This window comes from Ciconia boyciana, chromosome 4 (genome assembly GCF_034638445.1).
Source record: "Ciconia boyciana chromosome 4, ASM3463844v1, whole genome shotgun sequence".
Taxonomy (NCBI): Eukaryota; Metazoa; Chordata; class Aves; order Ciconiiformes; family Ciconiidae; genus Ciconia; species Ciconia boyciana.
Window position 1 is genome coordinate 191727 of NC_132937.1, and position 24321 is coordinate 216047.

General features: G+C 44.9%; 1 protein-coding gene across 1 annotated transcript; it reads left to right on the forward strand.

The window, feature by feature from the left end:
* Positions 1 to 2543: 2543 nt before the first annotated feature.
* LOC140650722 (UV excision repair protein RAD23 homolog B-like) lies at positions 2544 to 24079 on the forward strand. The gene is made up of 6 exons (XM_072859424.1): positions 2544 to 2578; positions 5891 to 6029; positions 14096 to 14216; positions 18241 to 18368; positions 18775 to 18969; positions 23966 to 24079. Exons 1-6 carry the CDS (start codon positions 2544 to 2546, stop codon positions 24077 to 24079), a joined length of 732 nt encoding a protein of 243 aa, XP_072715525.1.
* Positions 24080 to 24321: the final 242 nt, after the last annotated feature.

Here is a 24321-nt window from a genome sequence, read left to right on the forward strand (position 1 = left end):
CCCTCCTTCCAAAGTATACATTGGCCACCAATGATTGCAATATTCAATTAATTGTTTCCGAGTCAAAGGATCACCCCCCAGATCTTTCCAATGCTTTAAAATACATCCCAAAGGTGTTCTTTGTGGGATGGGTTTCTTACTCGGAAATGTACCCATCTCCCAAACGACTAGTGGTTGTGATTGTGCACTATCACAAGCACTAGTCAGAGGGACCCCAACCCTTGTTGGAGCTCCCTCTGGGATTCCAGCTCCCTGCCAGAAATCCCAACCTTGGAGACTTCAACCCCCCATCGAAGACTCCCCCTTGGGCCCCGCTCCACAGGCTTTCGCCTAGCAGAGACTTACCAACTGAGGTACCTCTTAGCCCAACCCTGCGTAGCTTTCGTCGCGCCTTACGAGCAGGCTTGGTGGGACTCTAACCCACATCCTACCTAAAGTGGGACTCTAACCCATGTCCTACCTAAAGTTCTGTTACCCGTTAAAAGAATGCCTTATTACCTTGTTCCAGGGGATCTTGCTCAGAATTCTTTGGTCCGGGGATCGGAGGTTCTCCCCGAGAATCCCTCGGTGCCGGCTGGAGGTCCTGCGATCCCTCGGATCCGTCGAAATTCAGAAGCAGGGTCCCACCTGGGTCGCCAAAACTGTCACCGAAATCGGGAATCAAACTCCTTAACACCAATGTAGTATTAAGAAGCAGGCATTCTTTATTGCAGCGCTGGATGCACAGGGGATCGCTCCTCCTAGCATGCATACCACAGTTCGCATCAACCAAAACTTATATTCTTCAATCACATACATATACATCAAATTTCCCGGAATAGTCATGCATATTCATTCTATTTCCCAGAACTAATTATCATATTCGCGTGGTCATTACGCATGCGTCCTAGAGCTCCGAGGGGCTTCTACGGGAGTCTCCGGTGGTCTCTGGGGGTCGTGCAGGTGTGTCCCCTTGTTGACCCCTTTTTCTGCGCATGCGCAATCCCACCTTGCTGATGTAACCCATTTCCTTCTCCATGGTCCATGGTTTCTAACAATATGATTGATGCTTGGCTACCCCTATTGCTATTCTAGTACAAACCAACTGTTCTAGTGGGTCAGCTAGTCCTTGACCTATTGTCAAGATGGGCTGGGGCTGTACTGGGAACATAGCAGCATTGTTCATAACCATGATTTATTATGCTCTATTCTATGTTATTCCCCCCCCACTTGATTACAAAAGTTATCAATTAAGTACTTCAGTTACAATACTGGCTGACTCTGGGTTGTCCTGTCCAGCCACCTCTTGTTTACAAGCAGTATGGTATGCGTTTGTCTAATGACAGGAGCTATGAGAGATTTACGTTTCCACTAGGTACATTATTTGCAGAGTTAAGTGATGTTTGTTCCTCTATAATTCACCAATTTCCTCTGTAATACTCAGTTCTACTACTCAGCTGCATCAGTATTAAATTTCTATAAGCTGAGGCTCTTCCTTTGCAACTGTGTATTTCCCTTTTCTACCTGATTCTTCACAAATTTGAAAGTTCAAGTTGTAGAGAGCTCAGCCTTAGCCTGATTCTCTCAGGTTTCCTCCTGCTCTATAACCAATATCATTATCGATTTGATAGCTGGAAGTGATCTGTTACTTACAGGAGGTCTTGTACATACTCTGATAAACCTCTCTTTTCATCCCCCAAACTACAAATTCGGGTAACTAGGCCTGCAGTTGAGCCATTTACACCTTCTAATGTTCTGTAAACATCTTTTTTCCCAATCCAATTGTTCCAATTAACCCATGAATTTGCTAGCACAGGTCCTGTTTGGGTGTCCGCATAAAGCTCTAGAAGTTTGGTTACAAAATTATCACTACAGGCACATTAGTAAAGGATCAGTCTCCCATCACATAAGGATTATACACAGGTAACCTCGGGAATACTCACAACTCGATCAGATCCTGCTGGCTACAAAACTGTTCAAGGATGTTAGGAGTGGCTGCCTCTTCCAGCAGCTCCAGCCCAGGACTCTGCCTGCCCAGCTGCTGGAGCCCAGCCTGGTGCCATGCCCCTGGGACCAGGGTCTTTTCCTAGTCTGAGGGATGCAGCTGCTGCTTTCCCGTTTGCAGGTTCCACCAGTAGCAAAGCTGAGCACTTATCCCAGAGACACACACACCCACACAGGACATACACAGGACACTGACACAGCCAGTCACACAGACTGCCACAGACAAGGCGCTGCCTTCAACAGCACCCACATACGGGACCCACATAAAACAGAAACACAGACAGCCAAGTCTGGTCTCTTCAGCTGGTAGAGATAAAAGTTTACTAGTGAAAGCACACACAAGACACTCTCTAGATTCACAAGCACACACATATTCGTGGATCCCTTTGAGTACCAGCACAGACCCTTCTGTCCTTTCATTACCCCTGCCTAGATTCCAGGCCCTCTTACCTGCTTCACAGGTCTTATTTGTCGGCTGGTCCAGCTTGATGCACCAAACATGCACATGCTCGCTCACACACTTGTCTCACAGGCACTCCACATTCATGTCATACTCCAACATGCATTTGTATGATTTCACTTTTTCAGGCAAAAGGTAAGCCACATTCTGTTTTGGCGGCCACCAAGTGCTTTTTTTAAACTGTCCCTTAAGATGCTTTACTTGATCTTTCAATTATTTTTTTCCTGTAAGTCTCTCAAACTTCAAGTTTGGGATTCTGTTTTCCTTTAGAGGCCTCCTCATACCAATTTAAAAATGCATCGCATCTTAAGTGCACTATTTTATCTAAGTTAAGGTACCTTCTAGAGGGAATTGTTTTGAAGGATCATTTTTTGTCCAGAAATTCCATTTGTCTAAGTACCTTCAGGCTTTAGGAGAGTACTGCGTATACCTATAATATGCTGGAGTTCCCTTTGGGGGCAGCGGAACTTCCTTTGGTTGTTCGGTTCACATTTTCACTCATTCAGGGGAAACAAAGGAAAGTGAGAGGGAGCCTGTGTTGCTTGGATCCTCAGTGGGGCAGTAAGCCCAGTTCATGGCAAAGAGGGATAAGCAAAGAGGTTCAGGTGTCCCTGAGAAGACAGAGCTTTGACTTAATCCTCTAAAAGTGATCAGCTGAGGCTTTGTGACGGTGTGCTTCCCCTGCCCCCGACCTTTATCTCCTGTAACCCTGCTTAGGTGATAACCACCAGCGGTGATTGTAATGGATGCATCTGGTCACGATGGCTGCATCAGCTCAAAGTGAATTCAGGAGACAGATAACAACACAATAGCCTAGGGCTATTGTGCAATGCGAAGAAACTAAAACCTGTGGTCGGCATGCAAATATGACTATGGGTCAATCATCTTATCCCCATAAATAGTGAGCAGCCCAAGAGCCCTTTGAGCTCTCCTGCACAGCAGCGGGCTGCATGCCAGGATCTCCCCTTGAGCAGGGACACCTCTCAAGGTTACTCCTCGAGGTTGAGAGATTCCTTGCCGCAACAGATCCTCGGTAAGTGACTAATAGCATGCTAAACTTTGAAACCTTAGCTAAGTGATATAAAGGATTGATTGCGCACATATAATCCTTTAGACATAAACCGTTGACCAAGTCTGGGACTAGGACTGGATCTAGCCACACCTAGACTCCTCTCTGAGAAGGAGTTTAGAAAGCAAGGGGATCCTTCCGAACCTCATGACTCAATGGGAGGGTCTCCCTGACAGTTTTGTCTGACCCTGTCCTCTATGCAGTAAATAATCAAGTGTACCTCGCCATCGAATCTTGTTAAAACACTGTCGCATTGAACTTTGTTAACTCCCTATTCTGTATCAATAAACTATATTTTTACTTCTCTCTTACGAGTGAAGTGCACGCTCACTCCATCTGCAACAGGTTTTCACTCCCAAGGTGACTATCCAGAACCAGAGACCAAACGGAAGGAGACAAGACACCCAAGGGGTCCTCCTGGTCACAATGCCTAGCCTGAGCCCACTATACTGGTTGAGGTCAGGGTCGTCAACAACAGAACTGTTGCCGTGAAAAGCCGAAATCAGGACTCAATAGTCGGGATGACTATTAAGCAGGTATTCTTTATTGCAGCGCTGGGCAGCACTGGGCATCGCTCCGCCACAAGTGCTCCGCCAGGTTAGCACAACACATCAGTTCATATACAGAAAAATCATACATATTCATCAGATTTCCTGAAAAGGGCAGTCTTATGGTGATGAGTTCCCAGAATTCAGTTACATAGCCCAAGCATGCGCAGTAAAATTAGGGTTAGGGTCTTTTCACCCCCCGGTGGTCTTCCATAGTCTTCCTCACGTTGTCCGCTAGTTGAACTTTGGGCTTCCTTTGTCCATATATAGTCATTGAGTTAGCTCATCACTCCTTCGGCCTCGGAATGTTACAAGGGGGTCGATTTAAGCTAGTTCTTTGGTGCTTATCTTTGGCACAATCGTCCTGAGTTCCTCTTATCAGTGATTTAATTAGGAAGCCTAACGAGCTTGCTCAAGGCCTGCTTAGTCCTATCAGGTAAGAAGTTACAGGAAATGTCCTATCATCAACTCTGCTCAGCAGGTAACTAAAACTATCTTTGCAGGGGAAAAAAACAAAAGAGAACAAGGATGCAAGCGAAACTAAAAAAAAAAATGCAAGTCTATGTATCACAGTAAGGTCTTAGTCAGGGATTGTCAGGGATTTAACCCTTTCATTACCAAAGAAGGCTCATACTGGAACCAGAGACAGGGAAGGGTTAATGGGGTCAGTCACACTGAGAGCTCACACCATCTTTAACTGCTAGGGCTAGTTGCCCCTTCCCAATGGGTAGCCTGGGTGGCTGATGGATACCCCAAGAGTCTGCCCCTAAGTGGCGGCAGAAGTCAATGCCTAGCTCTCAAAAATCACCATTTGCACAGGTTCGCTCATACCATATTGATACCAGAAACCAACCTAGACTTTTCCTGACCTACCTCTCCTAAATTTTACCGAATTGTGATTGTTCTTTCCTTTTTTAGCTGGCAATTTGATTCTGAACTAACCTTTATCAGAAGTTCAGATTCAGCAGTCTCAGCATGCCACAGGAGCCTACAGACAACCCTTGGCTGAAGCCCCAGTAGGGATTTCAAAAGGTCCTGTACCTTTCTGAATGGTGCCAACGGGTTTCAGCAGGGAGCAGTCTGCAGTCCTCCCAGGTAAAGCAGGATATGTGAATCCAAGTCATGGCACCAAATTCTGTCATGGAAATAACCAGAATACAATTTAGATCAGGTCAGAACAGAAGCAGTTTATTACTATAGCTATAGAAGAGAACACAGAGCAGCAGAGAAATTGACTCTGCTGATGTGAACTCTTCTTTAGCACAGGGACTAATTTATCATGAAGGTTACACAGTGATTATTGTTTCAGGAGACAGGGTGAGAGTTCGATCAAGAGGCCCACTCAGGCCTTAGCATTTCTACTTCCACAGTTCTCACTTATTGTTGGTCATCATTCTAACTATGGTGTTAAGTCTTTATTTGAAAAACCACAACGGCTGACATGAATTTGACACTCAGATTTCTGTCTTGAGGGCCTAATGTCCAACCTTACGCTGCAGGAGGCTTGTTTTTGTTAGGAATTGAATATTAGCAGTGAGTATGCCCTTGATCTTAGATGAAAATATAGGGAAGGAGAATTATTTCAATTATTAATATATAGAGTTTCACAAATGCTCTTTCTTTGATAGAAAGCTGCATTGTCTTCTGTCCCTGGTACCTCTACCCTTCCAGTTGTATGTATAGTAAAAGCTCTAAATAAACTTGAAACTAAATCAGCAGAACCATGGCAAGTTTAATATGAACTGTTTTCTTTTGAGTGAATGCTTCAAATTTAGAATAAAAATGGCATTTGTCAATTTAAATTTGTGTTATTTCTCTCCTGTAAAATAGTGATCTTCTAGTGACAGGTCAGTCCTATGAAAATATGGTGAGTGAGATCATGTCAATGGGTTATGAAAATGAGCAAATAATTGCAGCACTAAGAGCCAGCTTCAACAATCCTGACAGAGCAGTGGAATACCTCTTAATGGTGAGCAGCTTATTTTATCTACACTTTTGTTTCACTTTTTTCCTAATATAAGAGGAATTTTGACTTTGAATTAGTTGATATTTTGAACATTATGCAATCTTTAAGAGGAAGAGAAGTTCACAAGGGAACAGTAGCTATAAGCAGGGCACCGGAAGACCTGAGGTAGGGATTTTTGAGGATCCTAATGTTTTATTAGAGGAAATACTAAATTCATCCTTAGCTGCTTCTATAACTTTTTTTGCTTTAGTTATATACATAATTGTACAAGTCAACAAAGAAAGTATGACCAGTCTGAATAATATGCTGTAACTGTCTATAGACAGCTCAAAGAATGATTCTTAATTAAAATTTGTGACCTTTGTGACAATAGTCACTCAATTTTTATACTAGAATCTGTAAGGACATTTTTAACCTTATAGTTCATCTTTATTACTGATCATTTTCAGTGTTCTCATTAATATACTCTTTGGACAGAAAGATTTGAGTCCTTTTTTTTATTGCTGTTAATTTAAATAGTGTTTTTTAATTAAGTCATCTGGGCAAGAAACAACTTCTCATTGGAAAGTATATTCTTAAGCCTAAAATGAACTTTATTTGTCTGAAAGGAAACGAAGAATGGCTACAGCTCAGTAGGAATCTTGTTAGTTGTTTTTGTATCTAAACCTTTCCTTTTTTTCCCTCCTGCATTATATTCCTGCATTGTATTTCTTAATCTGATAAGCTAATTGTAACCTTGGGAGAATGGATCTAAGAATTCAAATGCACAGATGCTTGTTGTTTAATCAGTTTTTCCGGTGTGTCTAGTTTTGGTTACACTCAAGTTAATTCTAGTATACCACTTCTTTATGTGTTTTTTCCTTTTTCCAAATCTGAACTTGATTTAAAATCTTGAAAGTGATTATTTTGCAGGGGGAGTGGATTAATGATATATGCAGATTGACTTTTCCAGTAGATTGATAGGAAAACCGTGACCTCAAACTCCAGTTATGAAACTACCTTTTTAGCAGTAAAATTTTTGATAAATAGTTATGATGTTGAGTCACTGTGCTCGTTGTTTACAAAATACACATTTTCAGGACCATTAACCTTGCAGGTTTTAAACCAATGGAAAATGTATTCAGTAAGTAGATTTGAAGAGTCTAGTTCATAGAATCATAGAATGGTTTGGTTTGGAAGGGACCTTAAAGATCATCTAGTTCCAATCCCCCTGCCATGGGCAGGGATACCTTCCACTAGACCAGGTTGCTCAAAGACCCATCCAACCTGGCCTTGAACACTTCCAGGGATGGGGCATCCACAACTTCTCTGGGCAACCTGTTCCAGTGCCTCACCACCCTCATAGTGAAGAATTTCTTCCTTATATCTAATCTAAATCTACCCTCTTTCAGTTTAAAGCCATTACCCCTCATCCTATCACTACACTCCCTGATAAAGAGTCCCTCCCCATCTTTCCTGTAAGCCCCCTTTAAGTACTGGAAGGCCACTATAAGGTTTCCCCAGAGCCTTCTTTTCTCCAGGCTAAACAACCCCAACTCTCTCAGCCTGTCTTCATAGGAGAGGTGCTCCAGCCCCCTGATCATCTTTGTGGCCCTCCTCTGGACTCACTCCAACAGGTCCATGTCTTTTTTTATGCTGGGGGCCCCAGAACTGAACACAGTACTCCAGGTGGGGTCTCATGAGAGAGGAGTAGAGGGGGAGAATCACCTCCCTCGACCTGCTGGCCATGCTTCTCTTGATGCAGCCCAGGATACAGTTGGCTTTCTGGGCTGCAAGCGCACATTGCCAGCTCATATTCAGTTTTTCATCCACCAATACCCCCAAGTCCTTCTCCGCAGGGCTGCTCTCAATCCATTCTCCGCCCAGCCTGTATCCATGTTTGGGATTGCCCCTACCCATGTGCAGGACCTTGCACTTGGCCTTGTTGAACTTCATGAGGTTCGGACAGGTCCACCTCTCAAGCCTGTCAAGGTCCCTCTGGATGGCATCCCTTCCCTCTAGGGTATCAACCACACCACTCAGCTTGGTGTCATCTGCAAACTTGCTGAGGGTGCACTCAATCCCACTGTCCATGTCCCCAACAAAGATGTTAAATGGCGCCGGTCCCAATACTGACCCCTGAGGGACACCACTCATCACTGGTCTCCACTTGGACATTGAGCCATTGACCGCAACTCTTTGAGCGCGACCATCCAGCCAATTCCTTATCCACCAAGTGGTCCATCCATCAAATTCATGTCTCTCCAATTTAGAGACAAGGATGTCATGCAGGACAGTGTCAAATGCCTTGCACAAGTCCAGGTAGATGACATCAGTTGCTCTTCCCTTGTCCACCAGTGCTGTAACCCCATCATAGAAGGCCACCAAATTTGTCAGGCATGATTTGCCCTTAGTGAAGCCATGTTGGCTGTCACCAATCACCTCCTTATTTTCCATGTGCCTTAGTAAAGTTTCCAGGAGGATCTGCTCCATGATCTTGCTGGGGCACAAAGGTGAGACTGACTGGCTTGTAGTTCCCCAGGTCTTCCTTTTTTCCCTTTTTAAAAGTGGGGGTTATGTTTCCCCTTTTCCAGTCACTGGGAACTTCACCTGACTGCCACGACTTCTCAAATACAATGGATAGTGGCATCTGCCAGTTCCCTCAGGACCCACAGATGCATCTCATCAGGTCCCATGGACTTGTGCACATTCAGGTTCCTTAGATTGTCTTGAACCTGTTCAAGAGGAAAACATTAAGGTTTAACAAACTTTTTTTGTCTGGTCTGGATGAAGATTGCTCTGACAAATATCTCTGAATAAGTGAAGTCAACCAGCAGTTATATAAGATTAACCAGAACCTATACATCATACTTATTCCCCCAAAAATACGATTTCATGTGAAAAAGTGTTTATATAGCTGTTCTGTAAGCTGGTAGTAAGACAGAGCTACCACAAGATTTTTTTTAAATGTGGGTGAAGGGAAGTTTAGTAGGTGGATCAAGCCAGATAAAATGCTAACAGGGAGAGTGACAGGGAAAACTTGCACTTGTATCTCTGGACTAAATACAGGCTTAAAGTTTTAGGTGTATTATATCCTGGTATGCTTCTAAACTCTGAGCTAAGTCTTGCCTGGAGCATTATACAGTTTTCCCTTTTTAGATGTAATCTCGATATGGTAGCTTTGTATTTGTCTTTTCTGTTAGGTTACAGTAATATATGTTTCATGTGTAGAACATACTATAGCAGCAGTTCTAATCTGTATTAACTGCCAGTAAATTCTATGCTGAATTTATCAAAGGTCTTCATTGTTCAGTTATGTTAAAACTATCATCTGGTTCCCTTTTCTCCCCTCTTCCCCCAGTGATTAAGTAGTTCCCTGTGGTGGGTTGACCCTGGCCAGCAGCTAAACTGTACACCCACACAGTCACTTGCTCACTTCCTCCACAGCAGGATGGGGGGAGAGAATAGGAAGAGCAAAAGAGAGAAAACTCATGGGTTGAAATAAAGACAGTTTAATAAATGAAGGAAGGAGGGAAAAAAACCCCACAAAACCCACAAATGATGCAAAGGAAATCACTCACTATCTCTCCTCACAAGCAGACTGATGCCCAGCCAGTTTATGAGCAATGGCTACCTTGGAAGACAAACGCCCCCCCCCCCCCCTTTTTTTTTTTATTCCTGAGCATGACATTATATGGTATGGAATATCCCCTTGGTCAGTCGGGGCCAGCTGTCCCAGCTGTGTCCCCTCCCAGCCTCTTGCCAACTCTAGCCTACTTGCTGGGGGGGGGCAGGGCACAGAGTGAGATACAAGGAAAACTAAACAAAATTAAGTTTTTACATAATTTTAATGTATTTTTTAAATTATCCAAATCCTGAAAACATAGAGGCTTTTTCATATTTTCAACCCTGATATGGAAAAAACATGCTGAACGATGGGCATCACACCCTATCTAGAGGAAGAAGATTCAAAGAGCCATTTTCTTACATCTGTTATCTTCCAGCCAGCTAACTTATGTATTCTTCAATCAGCCATATGGTGTCCATAACCTCACCATAAGCTCTATGTACTATGCTTCTGTTGGCTTAATATAACTTCGTTTGTGTTTACCTCACTATAACATAAAATTATAATGTTGTATTTACTTGAACATTCTCATGTCAAATACATTAGTACATGAGTCAAAGTACATTTTTATTTTTCTGTGTAGTATGTACTTTAATGCAAAGTCACGCATTGGGAGATGCTACCTAGCTAGTGCAAACTAGATATCACAGAATAGTTGAGGTTGGAAGGTACCTCTGGAGAGTGTGTAGTCCAAGCCCTCCTGCTCAAAGCAGAGTCAACTAGAGCAGGTTGCCCAGGACTGTTTCCACTTGGGTTTTGAATATCTCCAAGGATAGAGACACCATATCTCTGATCAACCTGTTCCAGTGTTTGACAACCCTCACAGTGAAAAAGATGTTTCTTCTATTCAGATGGAATTTTCTGTGTTTCAATTTGTGCCTATTGCCTCTTGTCCTGTCAGTGGACACCACTGAAAAGAGCCTGTCTCCATCCTTTTTGCACTCTCCCTTCAGGTATTTATACACATTGATAAGATCCTCCCTGACCCTTCTCTTCTCCGGGCTAAAAAATCCCAACTCTCTCAGCCTTTCCTCATAGGAGAGATGCTCCAGTCCCTTTATCATCTTTGTGGCCCTTTGCTGAACTTGCTCCAGTAAGTCTATGTCTCTCTTGTCCTGCAGAGCCCAGAACTGGAGACAGCACTCCAGATGTGCTTTCACCAGTGCTGAGTAGAGGGGAAGGATCACCTCCCTCAACCTGCTGGCAATGCTCTTCCTAATGCAGCCCAGGATACTGTTGGCTGTCTTTGCAGCCAGGGCATGTTGCTGGCTCATGTACAACTTGGTGTCTTCCAGGACCCCCGGGTCCTTCTCTGCAAAGCTGCTTTACAGTCAATCAGCCCCCAGCATGTACTGGTGCATGGGGTTATTCCTCTCTAGATGCAGGACTTGGCACTTCCCTTTGTTGAACTTCATGAGTTTCCTGTCAGCCCATTTCTGCAGCCTATTGAGCTCCGAATAGCAGCATACCCATCTGGTGTATCAACCACTCTTCCCAATTTTGGATCATCAGCAAACTTGCTGATGGTGCATTCTGTCCCATCATCTGGGTCCCCAGTATTGGAATGTCCCCAGTATTGACCCCTGGGGTACACTACTAGTGACTGGCTAGACCTCTTGCCACTGATCACAACCCTTTGAGGCCAGCAGTTCAGCCAGGTTCCAATCCACCTCACTTATCTAGTCAGCTTGTCTATGAGAACGTTATCGGAAATAGTGTCAAAAGCCTTACTAAAGTCAAGGTAAACAACATCTACTGTTCTTCTCCTCATCCACTAAACCATTTGCCTCATTGTAGAAGGCTATCAGGTTAGCTGAGCACAATTTTCCCTTGGTGAAGCCATGCTGACTACTCCTGATGATTTTCTTAATGTGCCTGGAAATGGTTTCCAGGATTAGCTGCTCCATCACCTTCCCAGGGATCGAGGTGAAGCTGACCAGCTTGTAGTTCCCTGGCTCCTCCTTCTTGCCCTTCTTGAAGACAGGAGTGACATTTGCTTTCTTCCAGTCCTCAGGAACTTCCCCCAATTGCCACGACCTTTCAAAGCTAATTGAGAGCTTGAGTCTCTCTTGTCCTGGGGGAGCCAACTCTATACGTAGTATTCTAGATGTGGTCTGAGTGTGGAGTTAAGGGGATAATCACTTTGCTTGATTTGCTGGTTATGCTCCTGTTAATACAGGCCAGGATGCTGTTAGCCGCCTTTCTGCTGGGGCACACTGCTGGCTCATGGTCAGCTTTCTGTCTACCAGGATCCCCAGGGCCTTTTTAGCAGAGCTGCTCCCCAGCCAGTCAGTCCCCAGCCTGTATTGTTACAAGGGGCTCTTCCTTCCTTGGCAGTTGTCTTTATTGAATTTCATGTGGTTCCTGTTGGCCCGTTCCTCCAGCCTGCCTGGATCCCTCAGGATAGCAGCTCTTGAGCCCTTGAGCACATTAACTGCAACTCCCAAATTTGTGCAAACCCCCAAATTTGTGCAAACTTGATGAGAGTGCACTCTGTTGCCTCTTTCAGGTCATTAATAACAATGTTAAACAGGACAGGTCCCAGGATAGACCCCCTGTGGTACTCCACTTGTTACTGGCCTCCAAGGTAGAGTATGACCCATTAACCACTACCCTTTGAAACCAGCCATGCAAGCAGGTTATTTTAAACTATCTGGTTGCCCACCCATCCAAATCATAATGTCCTGACTTGGATACAAGAATACTGTGGGAGACAGTGTTGAAAACCTTGTTAAAGTCAAGGTAAATGACATCCACTCCTTTTCCCTTGTCCACAAATCCAGTTATTTTATCATAGAAGGCAATCGGATTGGTCAGGTATGATTTACCCTTGGTAAATCCATGCTGACTGTTCCAAATCACCACCTCCTTCATCTGCTCAGAAATGGCTTCCAAAGGGACTGTCTCCATGATTTTCCCAGGGACCAAAGTGATGCTGACTGACCTATTATTGCCTGGATTGTTCTTTTGGCCTTTTTTGAAGATGGGTGCAACATTTGCCTTTGTCCAGTTATTGGAGATCTCCCTGACTTTTCAAAGATGATGGAGAGTGGCCTTGCAAGGACATCAGCCAGTTTTCTCAGCACCCTTGGATGCAGCCTTTTGGGTCCCATGGACTTGTACAGGTTGAGTCCTCACAAGTAATCTCTGACTTGATCCTCATCCACTGCTAGCAGTTGACATCCTTAAACCCTTTCACTAAGTACAGTGGCCTGGGAGAGCTTGTTGGTGAAGCATGAAGCAAAGAAGGCATCGAGTACCTCAGCCTTAACTGTGTCTGCTGTCACTAAATCACCTGCTCATGAGCCCACGTTTTCCTTGTTCAGCCTTTTACTAGCAATGTAGCAGTAAAAGCTCTTCTTGTTGCCCTTGGTGTTCCTTGCAAGCATCAACTCCAGTTGAGCTTTGGCTTTCCTAATGCCATCCCTACATCCCTGGGCAACGTTTCTAAATTTCTCCTTTGTTGCCTGTCCCTGCTTCTACCTCCTGTGTACTGCCCTCTTGCATTGGAGCTTTGCCATGATTTCCCTGCTTAGCCAAGCCCATCTCCTGATAGACCTACATTTTATTTTTTCCTCTGAGTATGAGGATGAACTGTCCTTGCACTTGGAGGATGCTGTCCTTAAAGGCCTGTCAACTTTGCTGAGCTCCTTTACCTTTCAGAGCTGTACCCCATGGGATCCCACCCACCAGTTTCCTGAATAAGCTGGTCTGCTCTCCTGAAGACCAGGGTCTGTACTCTTGCTACCTGCTTCCCTCATTTCCCTTGGGGTCTTGAATTCCACTGTTCCATCATCACTACAGCCAAGACTGCCAGTGATTATTGCATCCCCAACCAGTTCCTCCTTGTTCACAAACAGCAGATTCCACTGTGCATTACTGCTGACTGGCCCATCTAGTACTTGTACCAAGAAGTTATTCCTGACAGAAATCTTGACTGGTCATGTCCTACCATGTTGCTCTTCTAGCAGATGTTAGGAAGGTTGAAGTCCTCCATGAGAACCAGGGTCTGTGATTCAGAGACTTGCTTCATCCGCTTCCTCACCTTGATGGGATGGTCTGTAACAAACTCTCACCATGATATTAACCCTTACTAGCTTGTTCTATGATCCTGAGATGCATGCTCTCAACTAGGCTCTCATCTGTCCTATACAAGTTCCATAAATTCAATCCTCCTTCACATAGAGGGACCCCCCCCTTTCCTGCCTGTCTTTCCTGAAGAGCTTGTATCCATCCCAGCACTCCAGTAGTGTGAGCTGTTTCATCTTGTCTCAGTTATTTCAACAGTGTTGTAGTTTTGTGACTGCACGAGGAGTTCTAATTTCTTCTGCTTGTTTCCTAGGCTGTGTGCTTTATATTCACAGTGAAAGTATTAAGTTTTATTCTGTGAATTAAACAGTATGCGCAGTAAAATAAATATTTTTGAGCATACTGTAAGTAATAATGTGATTTGTGGCTCTAGGGTATCCCTGGAGCTAATCAGGCTTTGGCTGATCCTCCTCACACAGCAAGCACTGGTATTTCTCAGTCTTCAGCCATGGAGACAGCAGCAGCATCTACAATGACTGCTAGTTCTTCAGGAGGTAAGAGACATTGTGTTTGAGAGGAGATGATAAACATATGCACCTAAGGATTCTGTGCTTCAGTGACTTTAAATCAGTTCACCCAATGGTTGTGAACTGATTTAAGTGAATCAGATAAGAGCAGTAAAATAAAAAGTGTTGTCTTGCCTGGAAGAAATTACTTGTGGGGGTGTATCTTTGATGCTGCGTCTAATTCCTAATGTTGCTGTGATCCTGCACCACTTCTGTGATCCAGTATATCAGGTTAAACTTAAAACCACACAAGGATGGTTTTGGTTAATACCCCCGTGCCGGCTCCCCCCCGAGCCCTGGTTTCTTACTGTTATGGCTCAGTGTGTGACTTGCTGAGTGTGACTATACTAATGCAGTGATCGTTTGGGGGGATGGGGAAAGTATGTGATAAATACAATCAGGTATAGTGCCTGAGGGATCCATTCAGACACCACTCTGCAGTGCATCTCAGAGGGGAATAGTGCCTGCCCCCAGAGATTTTAGTTTAAGAAAGAAAAAAATAATACATGAAGAATGATGCATAGTTAGGAAAAGCCTTACTGAATGTACATCGGAAAGAATTGCCAAGACATAGAGACTAGAGTGTTTGATGTATTCCCTAAGTAGTGTATGGGGTGTTTCAACACAGCAGAAAATGCCCTTAATTTAAGATGTTTTCAAATCAACTAAGAAATGTCAGGGGCCAAGACTGAATTGAGAGAGAGATATTGATCTAACACAGAAGATATACCAACAACAGAGTTCTAAAGATTGATGTATGTTGCCAGATGACATTACTATTCATTCCTCATCTCTGGGTAAAGTGCAGGGAATCACGGACAGAGCCCTATGGGATCTTCTGAGGAAGCTGGGTGAGAAGAAGAAACAACACTAACTTTGTTATAAAGTATTATTTGAGTCAGTGTGAGGAAGAAAGCTTTTTTTTCACCAGTGCAGGTGTTTTGACCACTTCCATGTGAGACCACTTAAGCTATCAAATGTTAGAGTAGTAAGATGGGGGCTGCTCCATGAGGGAAGGCAAGATGGGAGGCTGAGGATGACCCCAGCACAGGCAGCCAGTGCCTTCATAGCACAGTCCCACAGTAGCTGAGCAGAGCTGGCTTGGTGGTGGTCAAAGGTTCCCTTGACAGTCCAGTGATCATCAGACAAATGGAAGGTAGTGAGTCAGGTCTAAGGTCATAGAATCATAATTTAGGTTGGAAGGAACCTTCAGAGTTCATCAAGTCCCAACCCCCTGCTCAAAACAGGTCTAATTAGATCAGGTTGCTCAGGGCCATGTCCAGTCAAGTACTGAACACCTCCAAGGGTGGATATTCCACAACCTCTCTGGGCAACCTGTTCCAATATTTGACCACCCTCATGGTAATCCCCCCCCCCAATCTAATTGGATACTTCCAATTTGTGCCTGTTGCCTCTCATCCTATCACTGTGCACCTCCAAGAAGAGTCTGGCTCCATCTTTGTATTCTCTAATCAGGTAGTTCTAGACAGCAACAAGGTTTCGCTTGAGCCTTCTCTTTTCCAGGCTAAACAGGCCCAGCTCTCTGCCTCTCCTCATATGCTCTCCACATATCATGTGCTCCAGGCTCCTGACCAACTTGGTGGTTGGGCTTACCCCAGTATGTCAATATCCTTCTTGTACTGGGGAGCCCCAAAACTTGGACACATTACTCCAGATGCAGTCTCACAAGTGCTGAATAGGGATGAAGGATCACTTCCCTGGACCTGCTGGCTACACTCTTGCTAATACAGCCCAGGATGCAGTTGGCCGCCTTTGATGCAAGGGTGTGCTGCCAATTCCTGTTCAACTTGTCCACAAGGACCCTCAGATCCTTTTCTGCATAGCTGCTTCTTAGCCAGTTGGCCCCCAGCCTGCCTGTTTGCATGATGGCATTTCATCCCAGATGCAAGATATTGCACTTGCTCTTGATGAACTGAGGTTCCTGCCAGCCCAGTTCTCCAGTTGCCTCTGAACAGCAGCCCTGCCTTCCAGCATAGTGATCGCACACCCCCCCCCTCCATTTGGTGTCATCTGCAAACTTGCTGAGAGTGTATTATGTCCTATCATCCAGGTCAGTAATGAAGACATTAAACAGCATTGGTCTCAGTATCGATCCCTGAGGGATGCCACTGGCCCCCAGCTGGACTTTGCATCACAAGTCTTGTGAGTCCAGCAGTCCACCCACCCTATTATCCATTTGTTCATCCCATATCCCACCAAGTTGGTGATTAGAAGACTATGGGGGACTGTGTCAAAGGACTTGCTAAAGTCAAGGTATGCAATATTCACTGCCCTACCCCGTCCACAGCACCAGTCACCTCATCATAGAAAACAATGAGGTTGGTCAGGCATGATTTGCCCTTGGAAAACCCATGGTTGGCTGTTCCCAGTCACCTTCTTTTCCTTCATGTGTTTAAAAAGGACTCCTAAGAGGATTTGCTCTATAACCTTCCCAGGGACTGAAGTGAGGCTGACCAGCCTGCAGTTTCCTAGATCCTACTTCTTGCCCTTCTAGAAGATGGGTGTGACATTTGCCTTCTTCCAGTCATCAGGATCCTCTCCTGATTGCCATGACCTTTCAAAGATGATTGCAGCCTTGCAATGATATCAGCCAGCTCCTTTAACACCCTTGGATGCATCCCATCTGGTTGCATGGTCTTGTGCATGTCTAAGTGGGTTAAGCAATCTAACTCTTTCTTCCTCTACTATGGGTACTGCTTCACTCCCCCAGACTCTGCTGGGAGGCTCAGGGACCTGGGAGGCCTGAGGACAAGCCTTACCAGTGAAAACTGAGGCAAAGGCAGCACCGAGTACCTCAGACTTTTCCATTTCCTTTGTCACTAGGTCCCCTGCCCCACTGAGCAATGGGCACACACTCTCTTTAGCCTTCCTTTTGCTGCCAATGTCTTTGTAGAAACCTTTCTTGTTGCCCTTCACCTCCCTTGCTAGTTTCAACTCCACCTGAGCTTTGGCTTTCCTGACTCCATTCATACATGCATGGACAATATCTTTGCATTCCTCCCAAGTAGCCTGTCCCTGCTTCCACCTTTTGTGTGTATCCTTTTTGTGTTTGAGCTCAGTCAGGAACTCTATGTTCATCCATGGTGTCCTGCTGCACTTGCTCAACTGTCTGCACATTGGAATGGACCATTCTTATGCTCCGAGGAGACTGTCCTTGAAGATCAGCCAGCTCTCCTGTGTTCCTTTGCCCTCTAGCGCAGTTTTCCCATGGAATTCTACAAAGCAGGTCCCTGAAGATGCCAGCATTTAGTTCCCGAAGTCCAGGATTATAATTTTGCTGTTTATCTTGCTCCCTCCTCTTAGGATCTAAAAACTAGATAGTCTCATGGTCACTGTAGCCAGGACCACCCTTGACCTTCATATCATCCACCAGTTCTTCCTTGTTTGTGAACAGAAGGTCCAGCAGAGCATATCCCCTAGTCTGTTCATCAGTCATCTGCATCAAGAAATCATCTTCAATACATTAAAAAAAACCCCTCCTGTATTGCTTCTGCCCAGCCATATTTCCTTCCAGCAGATATTGGGGTGGTTATAGTCTACCCATTCCTATGGAGGGTCTAGCCAGGAAGTCAGGGTTACTTACAGGCAGGCCTATTCACAGCATAGCTCAGACAAGGACTGACAGCCCAAGTCTGAACATAAATGGACCTACTGGCCTTTAGGCAAGGGGTGTGGGTCCCAGGTGAGGCTGGTCAGGGCCATTAAGATCAATTGATGCACATAGGGCCCTGACATGAAATCCACTTCTTAGTTTGTCAATGAGGAGGTTGTTTTGACAGTATTTGGAAAATCTAAGTTAGTTTGAAAGTAATTTTGCAATACATTTAAATGAGAATTTAAACTTCTTCAAATGAAATAATGTATCTTTGCATTATAACTTGATACTAGAAATGCTATACTTTACTTATTTATATATATATATATAGTAGATGTTTATTTCATAAAAAATTTGGTAACTTGTTTTTTAAAAATATACATCTCTGCTTCTCAGGACATCCACTTGATTTTTTACAAAATCAGCCTCAGTTTCAGCAGATGAGACAAATTATTCAGCAAAATCCTTCCCTGTTGCCAGCGTTGCTACAACAGATAGGACGGGAAAACCCTCAGCTATTGCAGGTGACTTTTTAAGTGGCATAGAATAATGTTAACATTGGTGTGACTTCAGAAAAAAGGGAGATGTTGATGTTAACTAAGATAACATGTTAGCAGTTTGCAGCATGGTATTGTCTTTTCAGTAGCTGCCACTGTACAGAACATGGTTTCCATTACATTAAAAATGATGCTTGAATGCCTTTATGACAGGTGTAGAGGGCATCAGGAAGAGGGACAGTCACTGCAACTGGGCTTAACTGTGAAATTGTATTTCTTCTAGTTAGCTAGATTTAATCACTCTTCTCTAAATGCTTTTAACTTGTTCTCTTGACTACTGAATTTACCAAACATTAAAACTGTTAGCTGTCTATTGTCGGAACTAAACATTACCTCAATGCATTACTTACTTTTGTTCTCCCATGCACCACAGCAAATCAGCCAACACCAGGAACATTTTATTCAGATGTTGAATGAGCCAGTTCAAGAGTCCAGTCAAGGTGGAGGAGGAGGCAGCAGTGGTGGTGGTGGCGGTGGTGGCGATGATACTGAAGGAGTATCAGAAGCTGTAAATGGTCACATGAACTACATTCAAGTAACACCTCAGGAAAAAGAAGCTATAGAAAGGGTGAGCCTTTCTCCTTTGAAATGTTATATGGCTGCTGCCCTTGACTCCAAGGTTTGTGCATGATTAAGACATATCATGTATAAAGCTATGTTCAGATTGTTAGAGGAAAATGTATCATGCCAGAACCAACAGCCTGAGAGGCAAGGCTGCTGCCACTTCATGTCCCCAGGTCCAATCAGTAAGTAGCGAGGCTGAAGATGTATTCCCAGTAGGCACACACACACACAGAGCACACATATACACCACATCTATACATGGCCAGCCACACAGATCAGACAGATGCTCAGAGCACTCACACAAACACAGACAGCACCAATGGCCTCATCCTGCTCCCCTCTCTGGCTGAGCACAATAGAGGTCCACTAGTGAGAAAAAATATATATATATACATATACACACATATGTACAAGGTGGATCCCTCCAGCAACTGGGCTGGCCAGGACTTCCCAAGTCCCGATAGCTGATCCCTTCCTGTGCTCTCACCCTTAGAGAAACACAGGTGCTCTCAAAGCCAGAGCTGGCTGGGAGTCCCCTGACCCCATAGCTGCCCCCCTGTGCTCTCTCCCTTAAGAAACACAGGCACTCTCACACCCAGAGTTGTCCCTTAGAGACCCACTCACCCCCTTGCTCCCAGGCCACTTTACCTAGTCACTGACTAGTCTGGCTTGATCTTTGCTAGCAATCACTTATTTGCACACCCACACTCGCCCATTTCTGGCACCACAGACACATGGGCTCTCCAACTCATGGTCTGACTCCAGGTACTGGCACTCATGCCCCCTACACACTCATGCACACAGAATAGAGAGCCCTCACCCAGGAAAAAATTATAAAGGAATTTAATAAGAAGATAGGACAGACTGCGCTGATCAGGTGCAGTGCTTAGCCAGACAAGTATACTGACCAGCAAACTATTCACACCCAACTGGCCCTTTTTATCCCCTTACCCCTCTATTTTCTCAGTCTTGTACCTCCCAAATCACCTAAACCCCTCCCTTTTCCCTCATTTGGTTCCTCCCCTACACATCCCATAATAAATCCTGTGCAGTCCCATACAGCATTTCCCCTGCATCACATTGTTAAGGGATGTTAAGAGGTTGGCTGCCTCCTCCAGCAGCTCCAGCCCAGGACTACCTCCTGCCTGGCTGCTGAAGCCCAGCTACATGTGCCTGGGGACCCAGGGTCTCTGCCCAGGCTGAGGGATGCAGCTGCTGCTTTCCTGTTTGTAGGTTCAACCAGTAGCAAAGATGAGCACGTATCCCAGAGACACAAACACACACAGGACACTGACACAGCCAGTTACACAGACTGCCACAGACAAGATGCTGCCTTCAACAGCACTTACATATAGGACTCATATGAAACATAAGCACAGACAGCCAAGTCCCCTTCCTCCTCTTTGGCTGGTAGAGACAGAAGTTCACTAGTGAAAGCACACACATGACACTCTAGATTCACAAGCACACGCACATTCGTGGACCCCCAAATACCAAAATGGCCCCCTCTGTCCGTCTGTTACCCCTGCCTTGAATCCAGGCCCTCTTACCCGCTTCACTGGTCCCCAACTCACCGGCTAGTCCAGCTTGATGGTTGCTAGCAAACACACACACACTCGTCCTACAGGCACCCCACATTCATCGGTTCCCCCAGATATCAGCATGGACCCTTGCCCGCCTGATATCCTGGCCCAGACCCAAGGTCCCCCTACTTGCCAGCTACTCCAGCTTAAAGTTTGCTAGTGAATACACTCCCTCCCCATGGTTTGGGGAAGATACAGACAGTCATACCCCATCAGCAGCTGGCACCAGGCACATGGGCTGTGACCCATGGTCCTGCTCCAGCTGCTGGCACTGAGCCCCTCACTCAACTGACTCACGCCAGTCCCTCCCAGTAGCTGGTTTTCAGGACACACAGCATTTCTGCCCCAATGGCTGGAGGTTAAAGACCCCCACTCACTCCAGTAGCTGGCACCACAGTCCAGGGGTGCCTACACCCCTGGTCTGACTCCTGTAGCTGGCACTCAGTCCACTCACTCCAGTCCCCCCAGTACCTGGTACTCCAGGCGCAAAGTCTGTAGGACCATCCCTAGGTCCAGAGAGCTATGACCCTTCCAACTATTGATGCTAGGACCCTCACTTGCTCCAGTAGCTGACACCACAGGCTGCAGAGTGCCCGTACCCCCCCGTGTGATTCCAGTAGCTGGCACCAGATTCCACTCACACACATATAGGTCTCACCAGTACCTGCCACTTAGGATGCGGCACACATGCACATGGGATAGAGAGTGAGAATACGCAAAGAGAGAGTTAAGAAAATAATGAATAAGAAGATATAAGAAGACAGGACAGACTATGGTGATCAGGTACAGGGCTCAGGCAAGTGTATTGATGGGCCCCATTTTACACACGACCAGCCCCTTTTATACTCCTTTCTGTCTATTCCCCTCTTTGTTCCTCCCTGCTCCCCTTTTCCCCTGCACATCCCTTCATGAATTTCTATAGTTCTATGGATTCCTGCACCCCTCCCAGTCCAGGATTGCCTCTGGTTTACAGTCTTATCAGCTGCAAAGTCCAGGTTGATCTTCCTGGAAGTGGAGCCTGTGGTTTCTTGGTAGCCCATCAATTAGTGTGACTGGTGAGGTTTGTTTCTTGTCATTGTCTCCATGTTTGTTCTGTCAGGTCTGTGTCTCTGTGTATTTTGTTTCTGGTTTCCCCCTTTTTCCCCTTAGTTTCCCAACTGACAAGGTCCCTGATCAGATAACCTTGCTGGAATAAACATTCTCACACTCACACATCCTCATCAATTAGTGTGACTGACCAGGTTTGGTTCTCATCACTGCCTCCCTTATCATTTGTCCGCCAGGTTTGTGTCCCTGGATGTTCTTGTTTATGGCTTCCTCTTTTTCTTATTATCCTTTTTTGTGCTGAAGAAGGCCCTTGACCAGATACCCTTAAAGGAACAGACTCTCTCTTTCCACATACCCTTACACACATAATGTGTCCCACACCCCTAGGCAGCAACCCCCTTAGTCCAAAAGGTGATCTGGAGAGCTTCTCCCGATGGGTCATTTTGATGTGTTTCACATCTGGACACTGGGGCTGATGGCTCTGCTGGGCCAGCCCTGTGAGGGCAAGAAGGACAAGGTGTTTCTTCCTCTGGACTCTGTAATTTGCATTCCCACCTGCCATTGTGGGCCCTTGTGCTCCTCTGGGCTTGTGCAGATGGGCTGATGGCTCCTGTGATGGGCCTAGAAGGAGCTGGGAAAGGTATTATTTGGGCTCCCCCTCCTGCCTTTGTCTCTCTGAGCTCCTTTGTGGGTGTGCAGAGGAGCTCTTACCACATAACCTAGCACAGAGAGCTTGTTAATAATGTTTAGGTTTATGGTATAATATTTGACAGCTGCTGTAGGCTTCATCTGTTCCAAAGCCCCACAAGGAGTACAGTATGCTTACCCCTTCCTCAGAAGTCCGTCTCAAAACTTGAGTGCTCTACATGATGCTACTACTGAAATGCATGTGCTGTTTGAAAGTGTGAGACTAAATCTCATAATGGTTGATAAGGGATAGTAGGACCTAGTCTCTCTCAGAGTTGATCTGGTATATACATAGTATTTTGCAGGTCCTCTGAGCTTTTTTAAGGCAATCTGGAGAAAAAGACACTTTACTTGCTTTCATTTGGCTAAAACAAAGATGAAAATGAGTTTAGTGAAATGGGTTTAGTGTGCACTTGGCACAGTAACAAACCCTTTTCTGATACTCTGATTTTTTTCATTGTCATAATGTCAGATGACATTAGTCATAGAATCATAGAATCATTTAGGTTGGAAAAGACCTTTAAGATCATCAAGTCCAACCATTAACCTAACACTGCCAAGTCCACCACTAAACCATGTCCCTAAGCACCATGTCTACACCACGTCTTTTAAATACCTCCAGGGATGGTGACTCAACCACTTCCCTGGGCAGCCTGTTCCAATGCTTGACAACCCTTTTGGTGAAGAAATTTTTCCTAATATCCAATCTAAACCTCCCCTGGCACAACTTGAGGCCGTTTCCTCTTGTCCTATCGCTTGTTACTTGGGAAAAGAGACTGACACCCACCTCTCTACAACCTCCTTTCAGGTAGTTGTAGAGAGCAATAAGGTCTCCCCTCAGCCTCCTTTTCTCCAGGCTAAACAACCCCAGTTCCCTCAGCCGCTCCTCATAAGACTTGTTCTCCACACCCTTCACCAGCTTCATTGCCCTTCTCTGGACGCGTTCCAGCCCCTCAATGTCTCTCTTGTAGTGAGGGGCCCAAAACTGAACACAGTATTCAAGGTGTGGCCTCACCAGTGCCGAGTACAGGGGGACAATCACTTCCCTAGTCCTGCTGGCCACACTATTTCTGATACAAGCCAGGATGCTATTGGCCTTCTTGGCCACCTGGGCACACTGCCGGCTCCACACTTCTGAACACTGGGCTATTATCAGTTTATTTCTCATGGCTGTGCCTTTGTTATCAAACTTCTGAAAATGAAAACCCTTTGGAGCAGTTAAAAGTATGGCTTAATGTGGTGTTCTGGCTACCTTCCAGTGGTTTGCAAATGACAGATTGGAAGTTTCTGCTCCAGGCCCCTTTTCTTAAAAGATACTGAACTGTTACATAGTTCCATAGTTCAAAATGTGCTTTGTTTCAGGTTAACTTTATCTGCAGCATTGCAAAGCATTTATTTTGTAATGTTGCTGTGATACAGGTCTGTTTTAGAAATTTAGTGCAGCAGTGAAAGCAAAGTGCTGTTAAGTGCTTTGCTACACTAATTCAATTCACTTTTTCAAATTAAAACTTAGCTGTGGTTACTAGGCTATTCCTTCTTGTTATGCTTTATTTGCTAAAGACTGATTTTGTTTTAATTTGTGGAAACAAACGTTGTTTAGCTCAAGTGGTAGCCTGGGATATTAAACACACAAGGAATCTTAATATATGAACTGTATTTTCTAAATGTGTTTCTCTTCTTCAGCTAAAGGCTTTAGGGTTTCCTGAAGGACTTGTGATACAAGCATATTTTGCTTGTGAGAAGAATGAAAACTTGACTGCCAACTTTCTTCTACAACAGAACTTTGATGAAGATTGAAAAGGAGAGTCTTTAATCTCATATTTTCTGCCACTGCATTACAATAATGTTGTTTGCTGGATTGTCTGGGATAGTTGGGCTCCTATCCACCGTATTTGGGCTCCTATTCACAGTATTTGTTGTATGGTTGGGAGGGGGGCTATAAGAAATGAAGCAAGGAAAAATACAAGCATGTCTGCTTTAAATTGGCAAATGCTGCAAATCACACAGTTTAAAATAACATACAGTCAAAAATCAGCTTC

What these genes read in the sequence shown, in the direction of transcription:
- LOC140650722 (XM_072859424.1), top strand. Translation starts at nt 2,544, where the DNA reads ATGCATTTGTATGATTTCACTTTTTCAGGCAAAAG. An exon ending in GACTGCTAGTTCTTCAGGAG is followed by an intron (nt 14,217 to 18,240) that starts GTAAGAGACATT and finishes TCTGCTTCTCAG; the next exon opens with GACATCCACTTGATTTTTTA. An exon ending in AAAACCCTCAGCTATTGCAG is followed by an intron (nt 18,369 to 18,774) that starts GTGACTTTTTAA and finishes CATGCACCACAG; the next exon opens with CAAATCAGCCAACACCAGGA.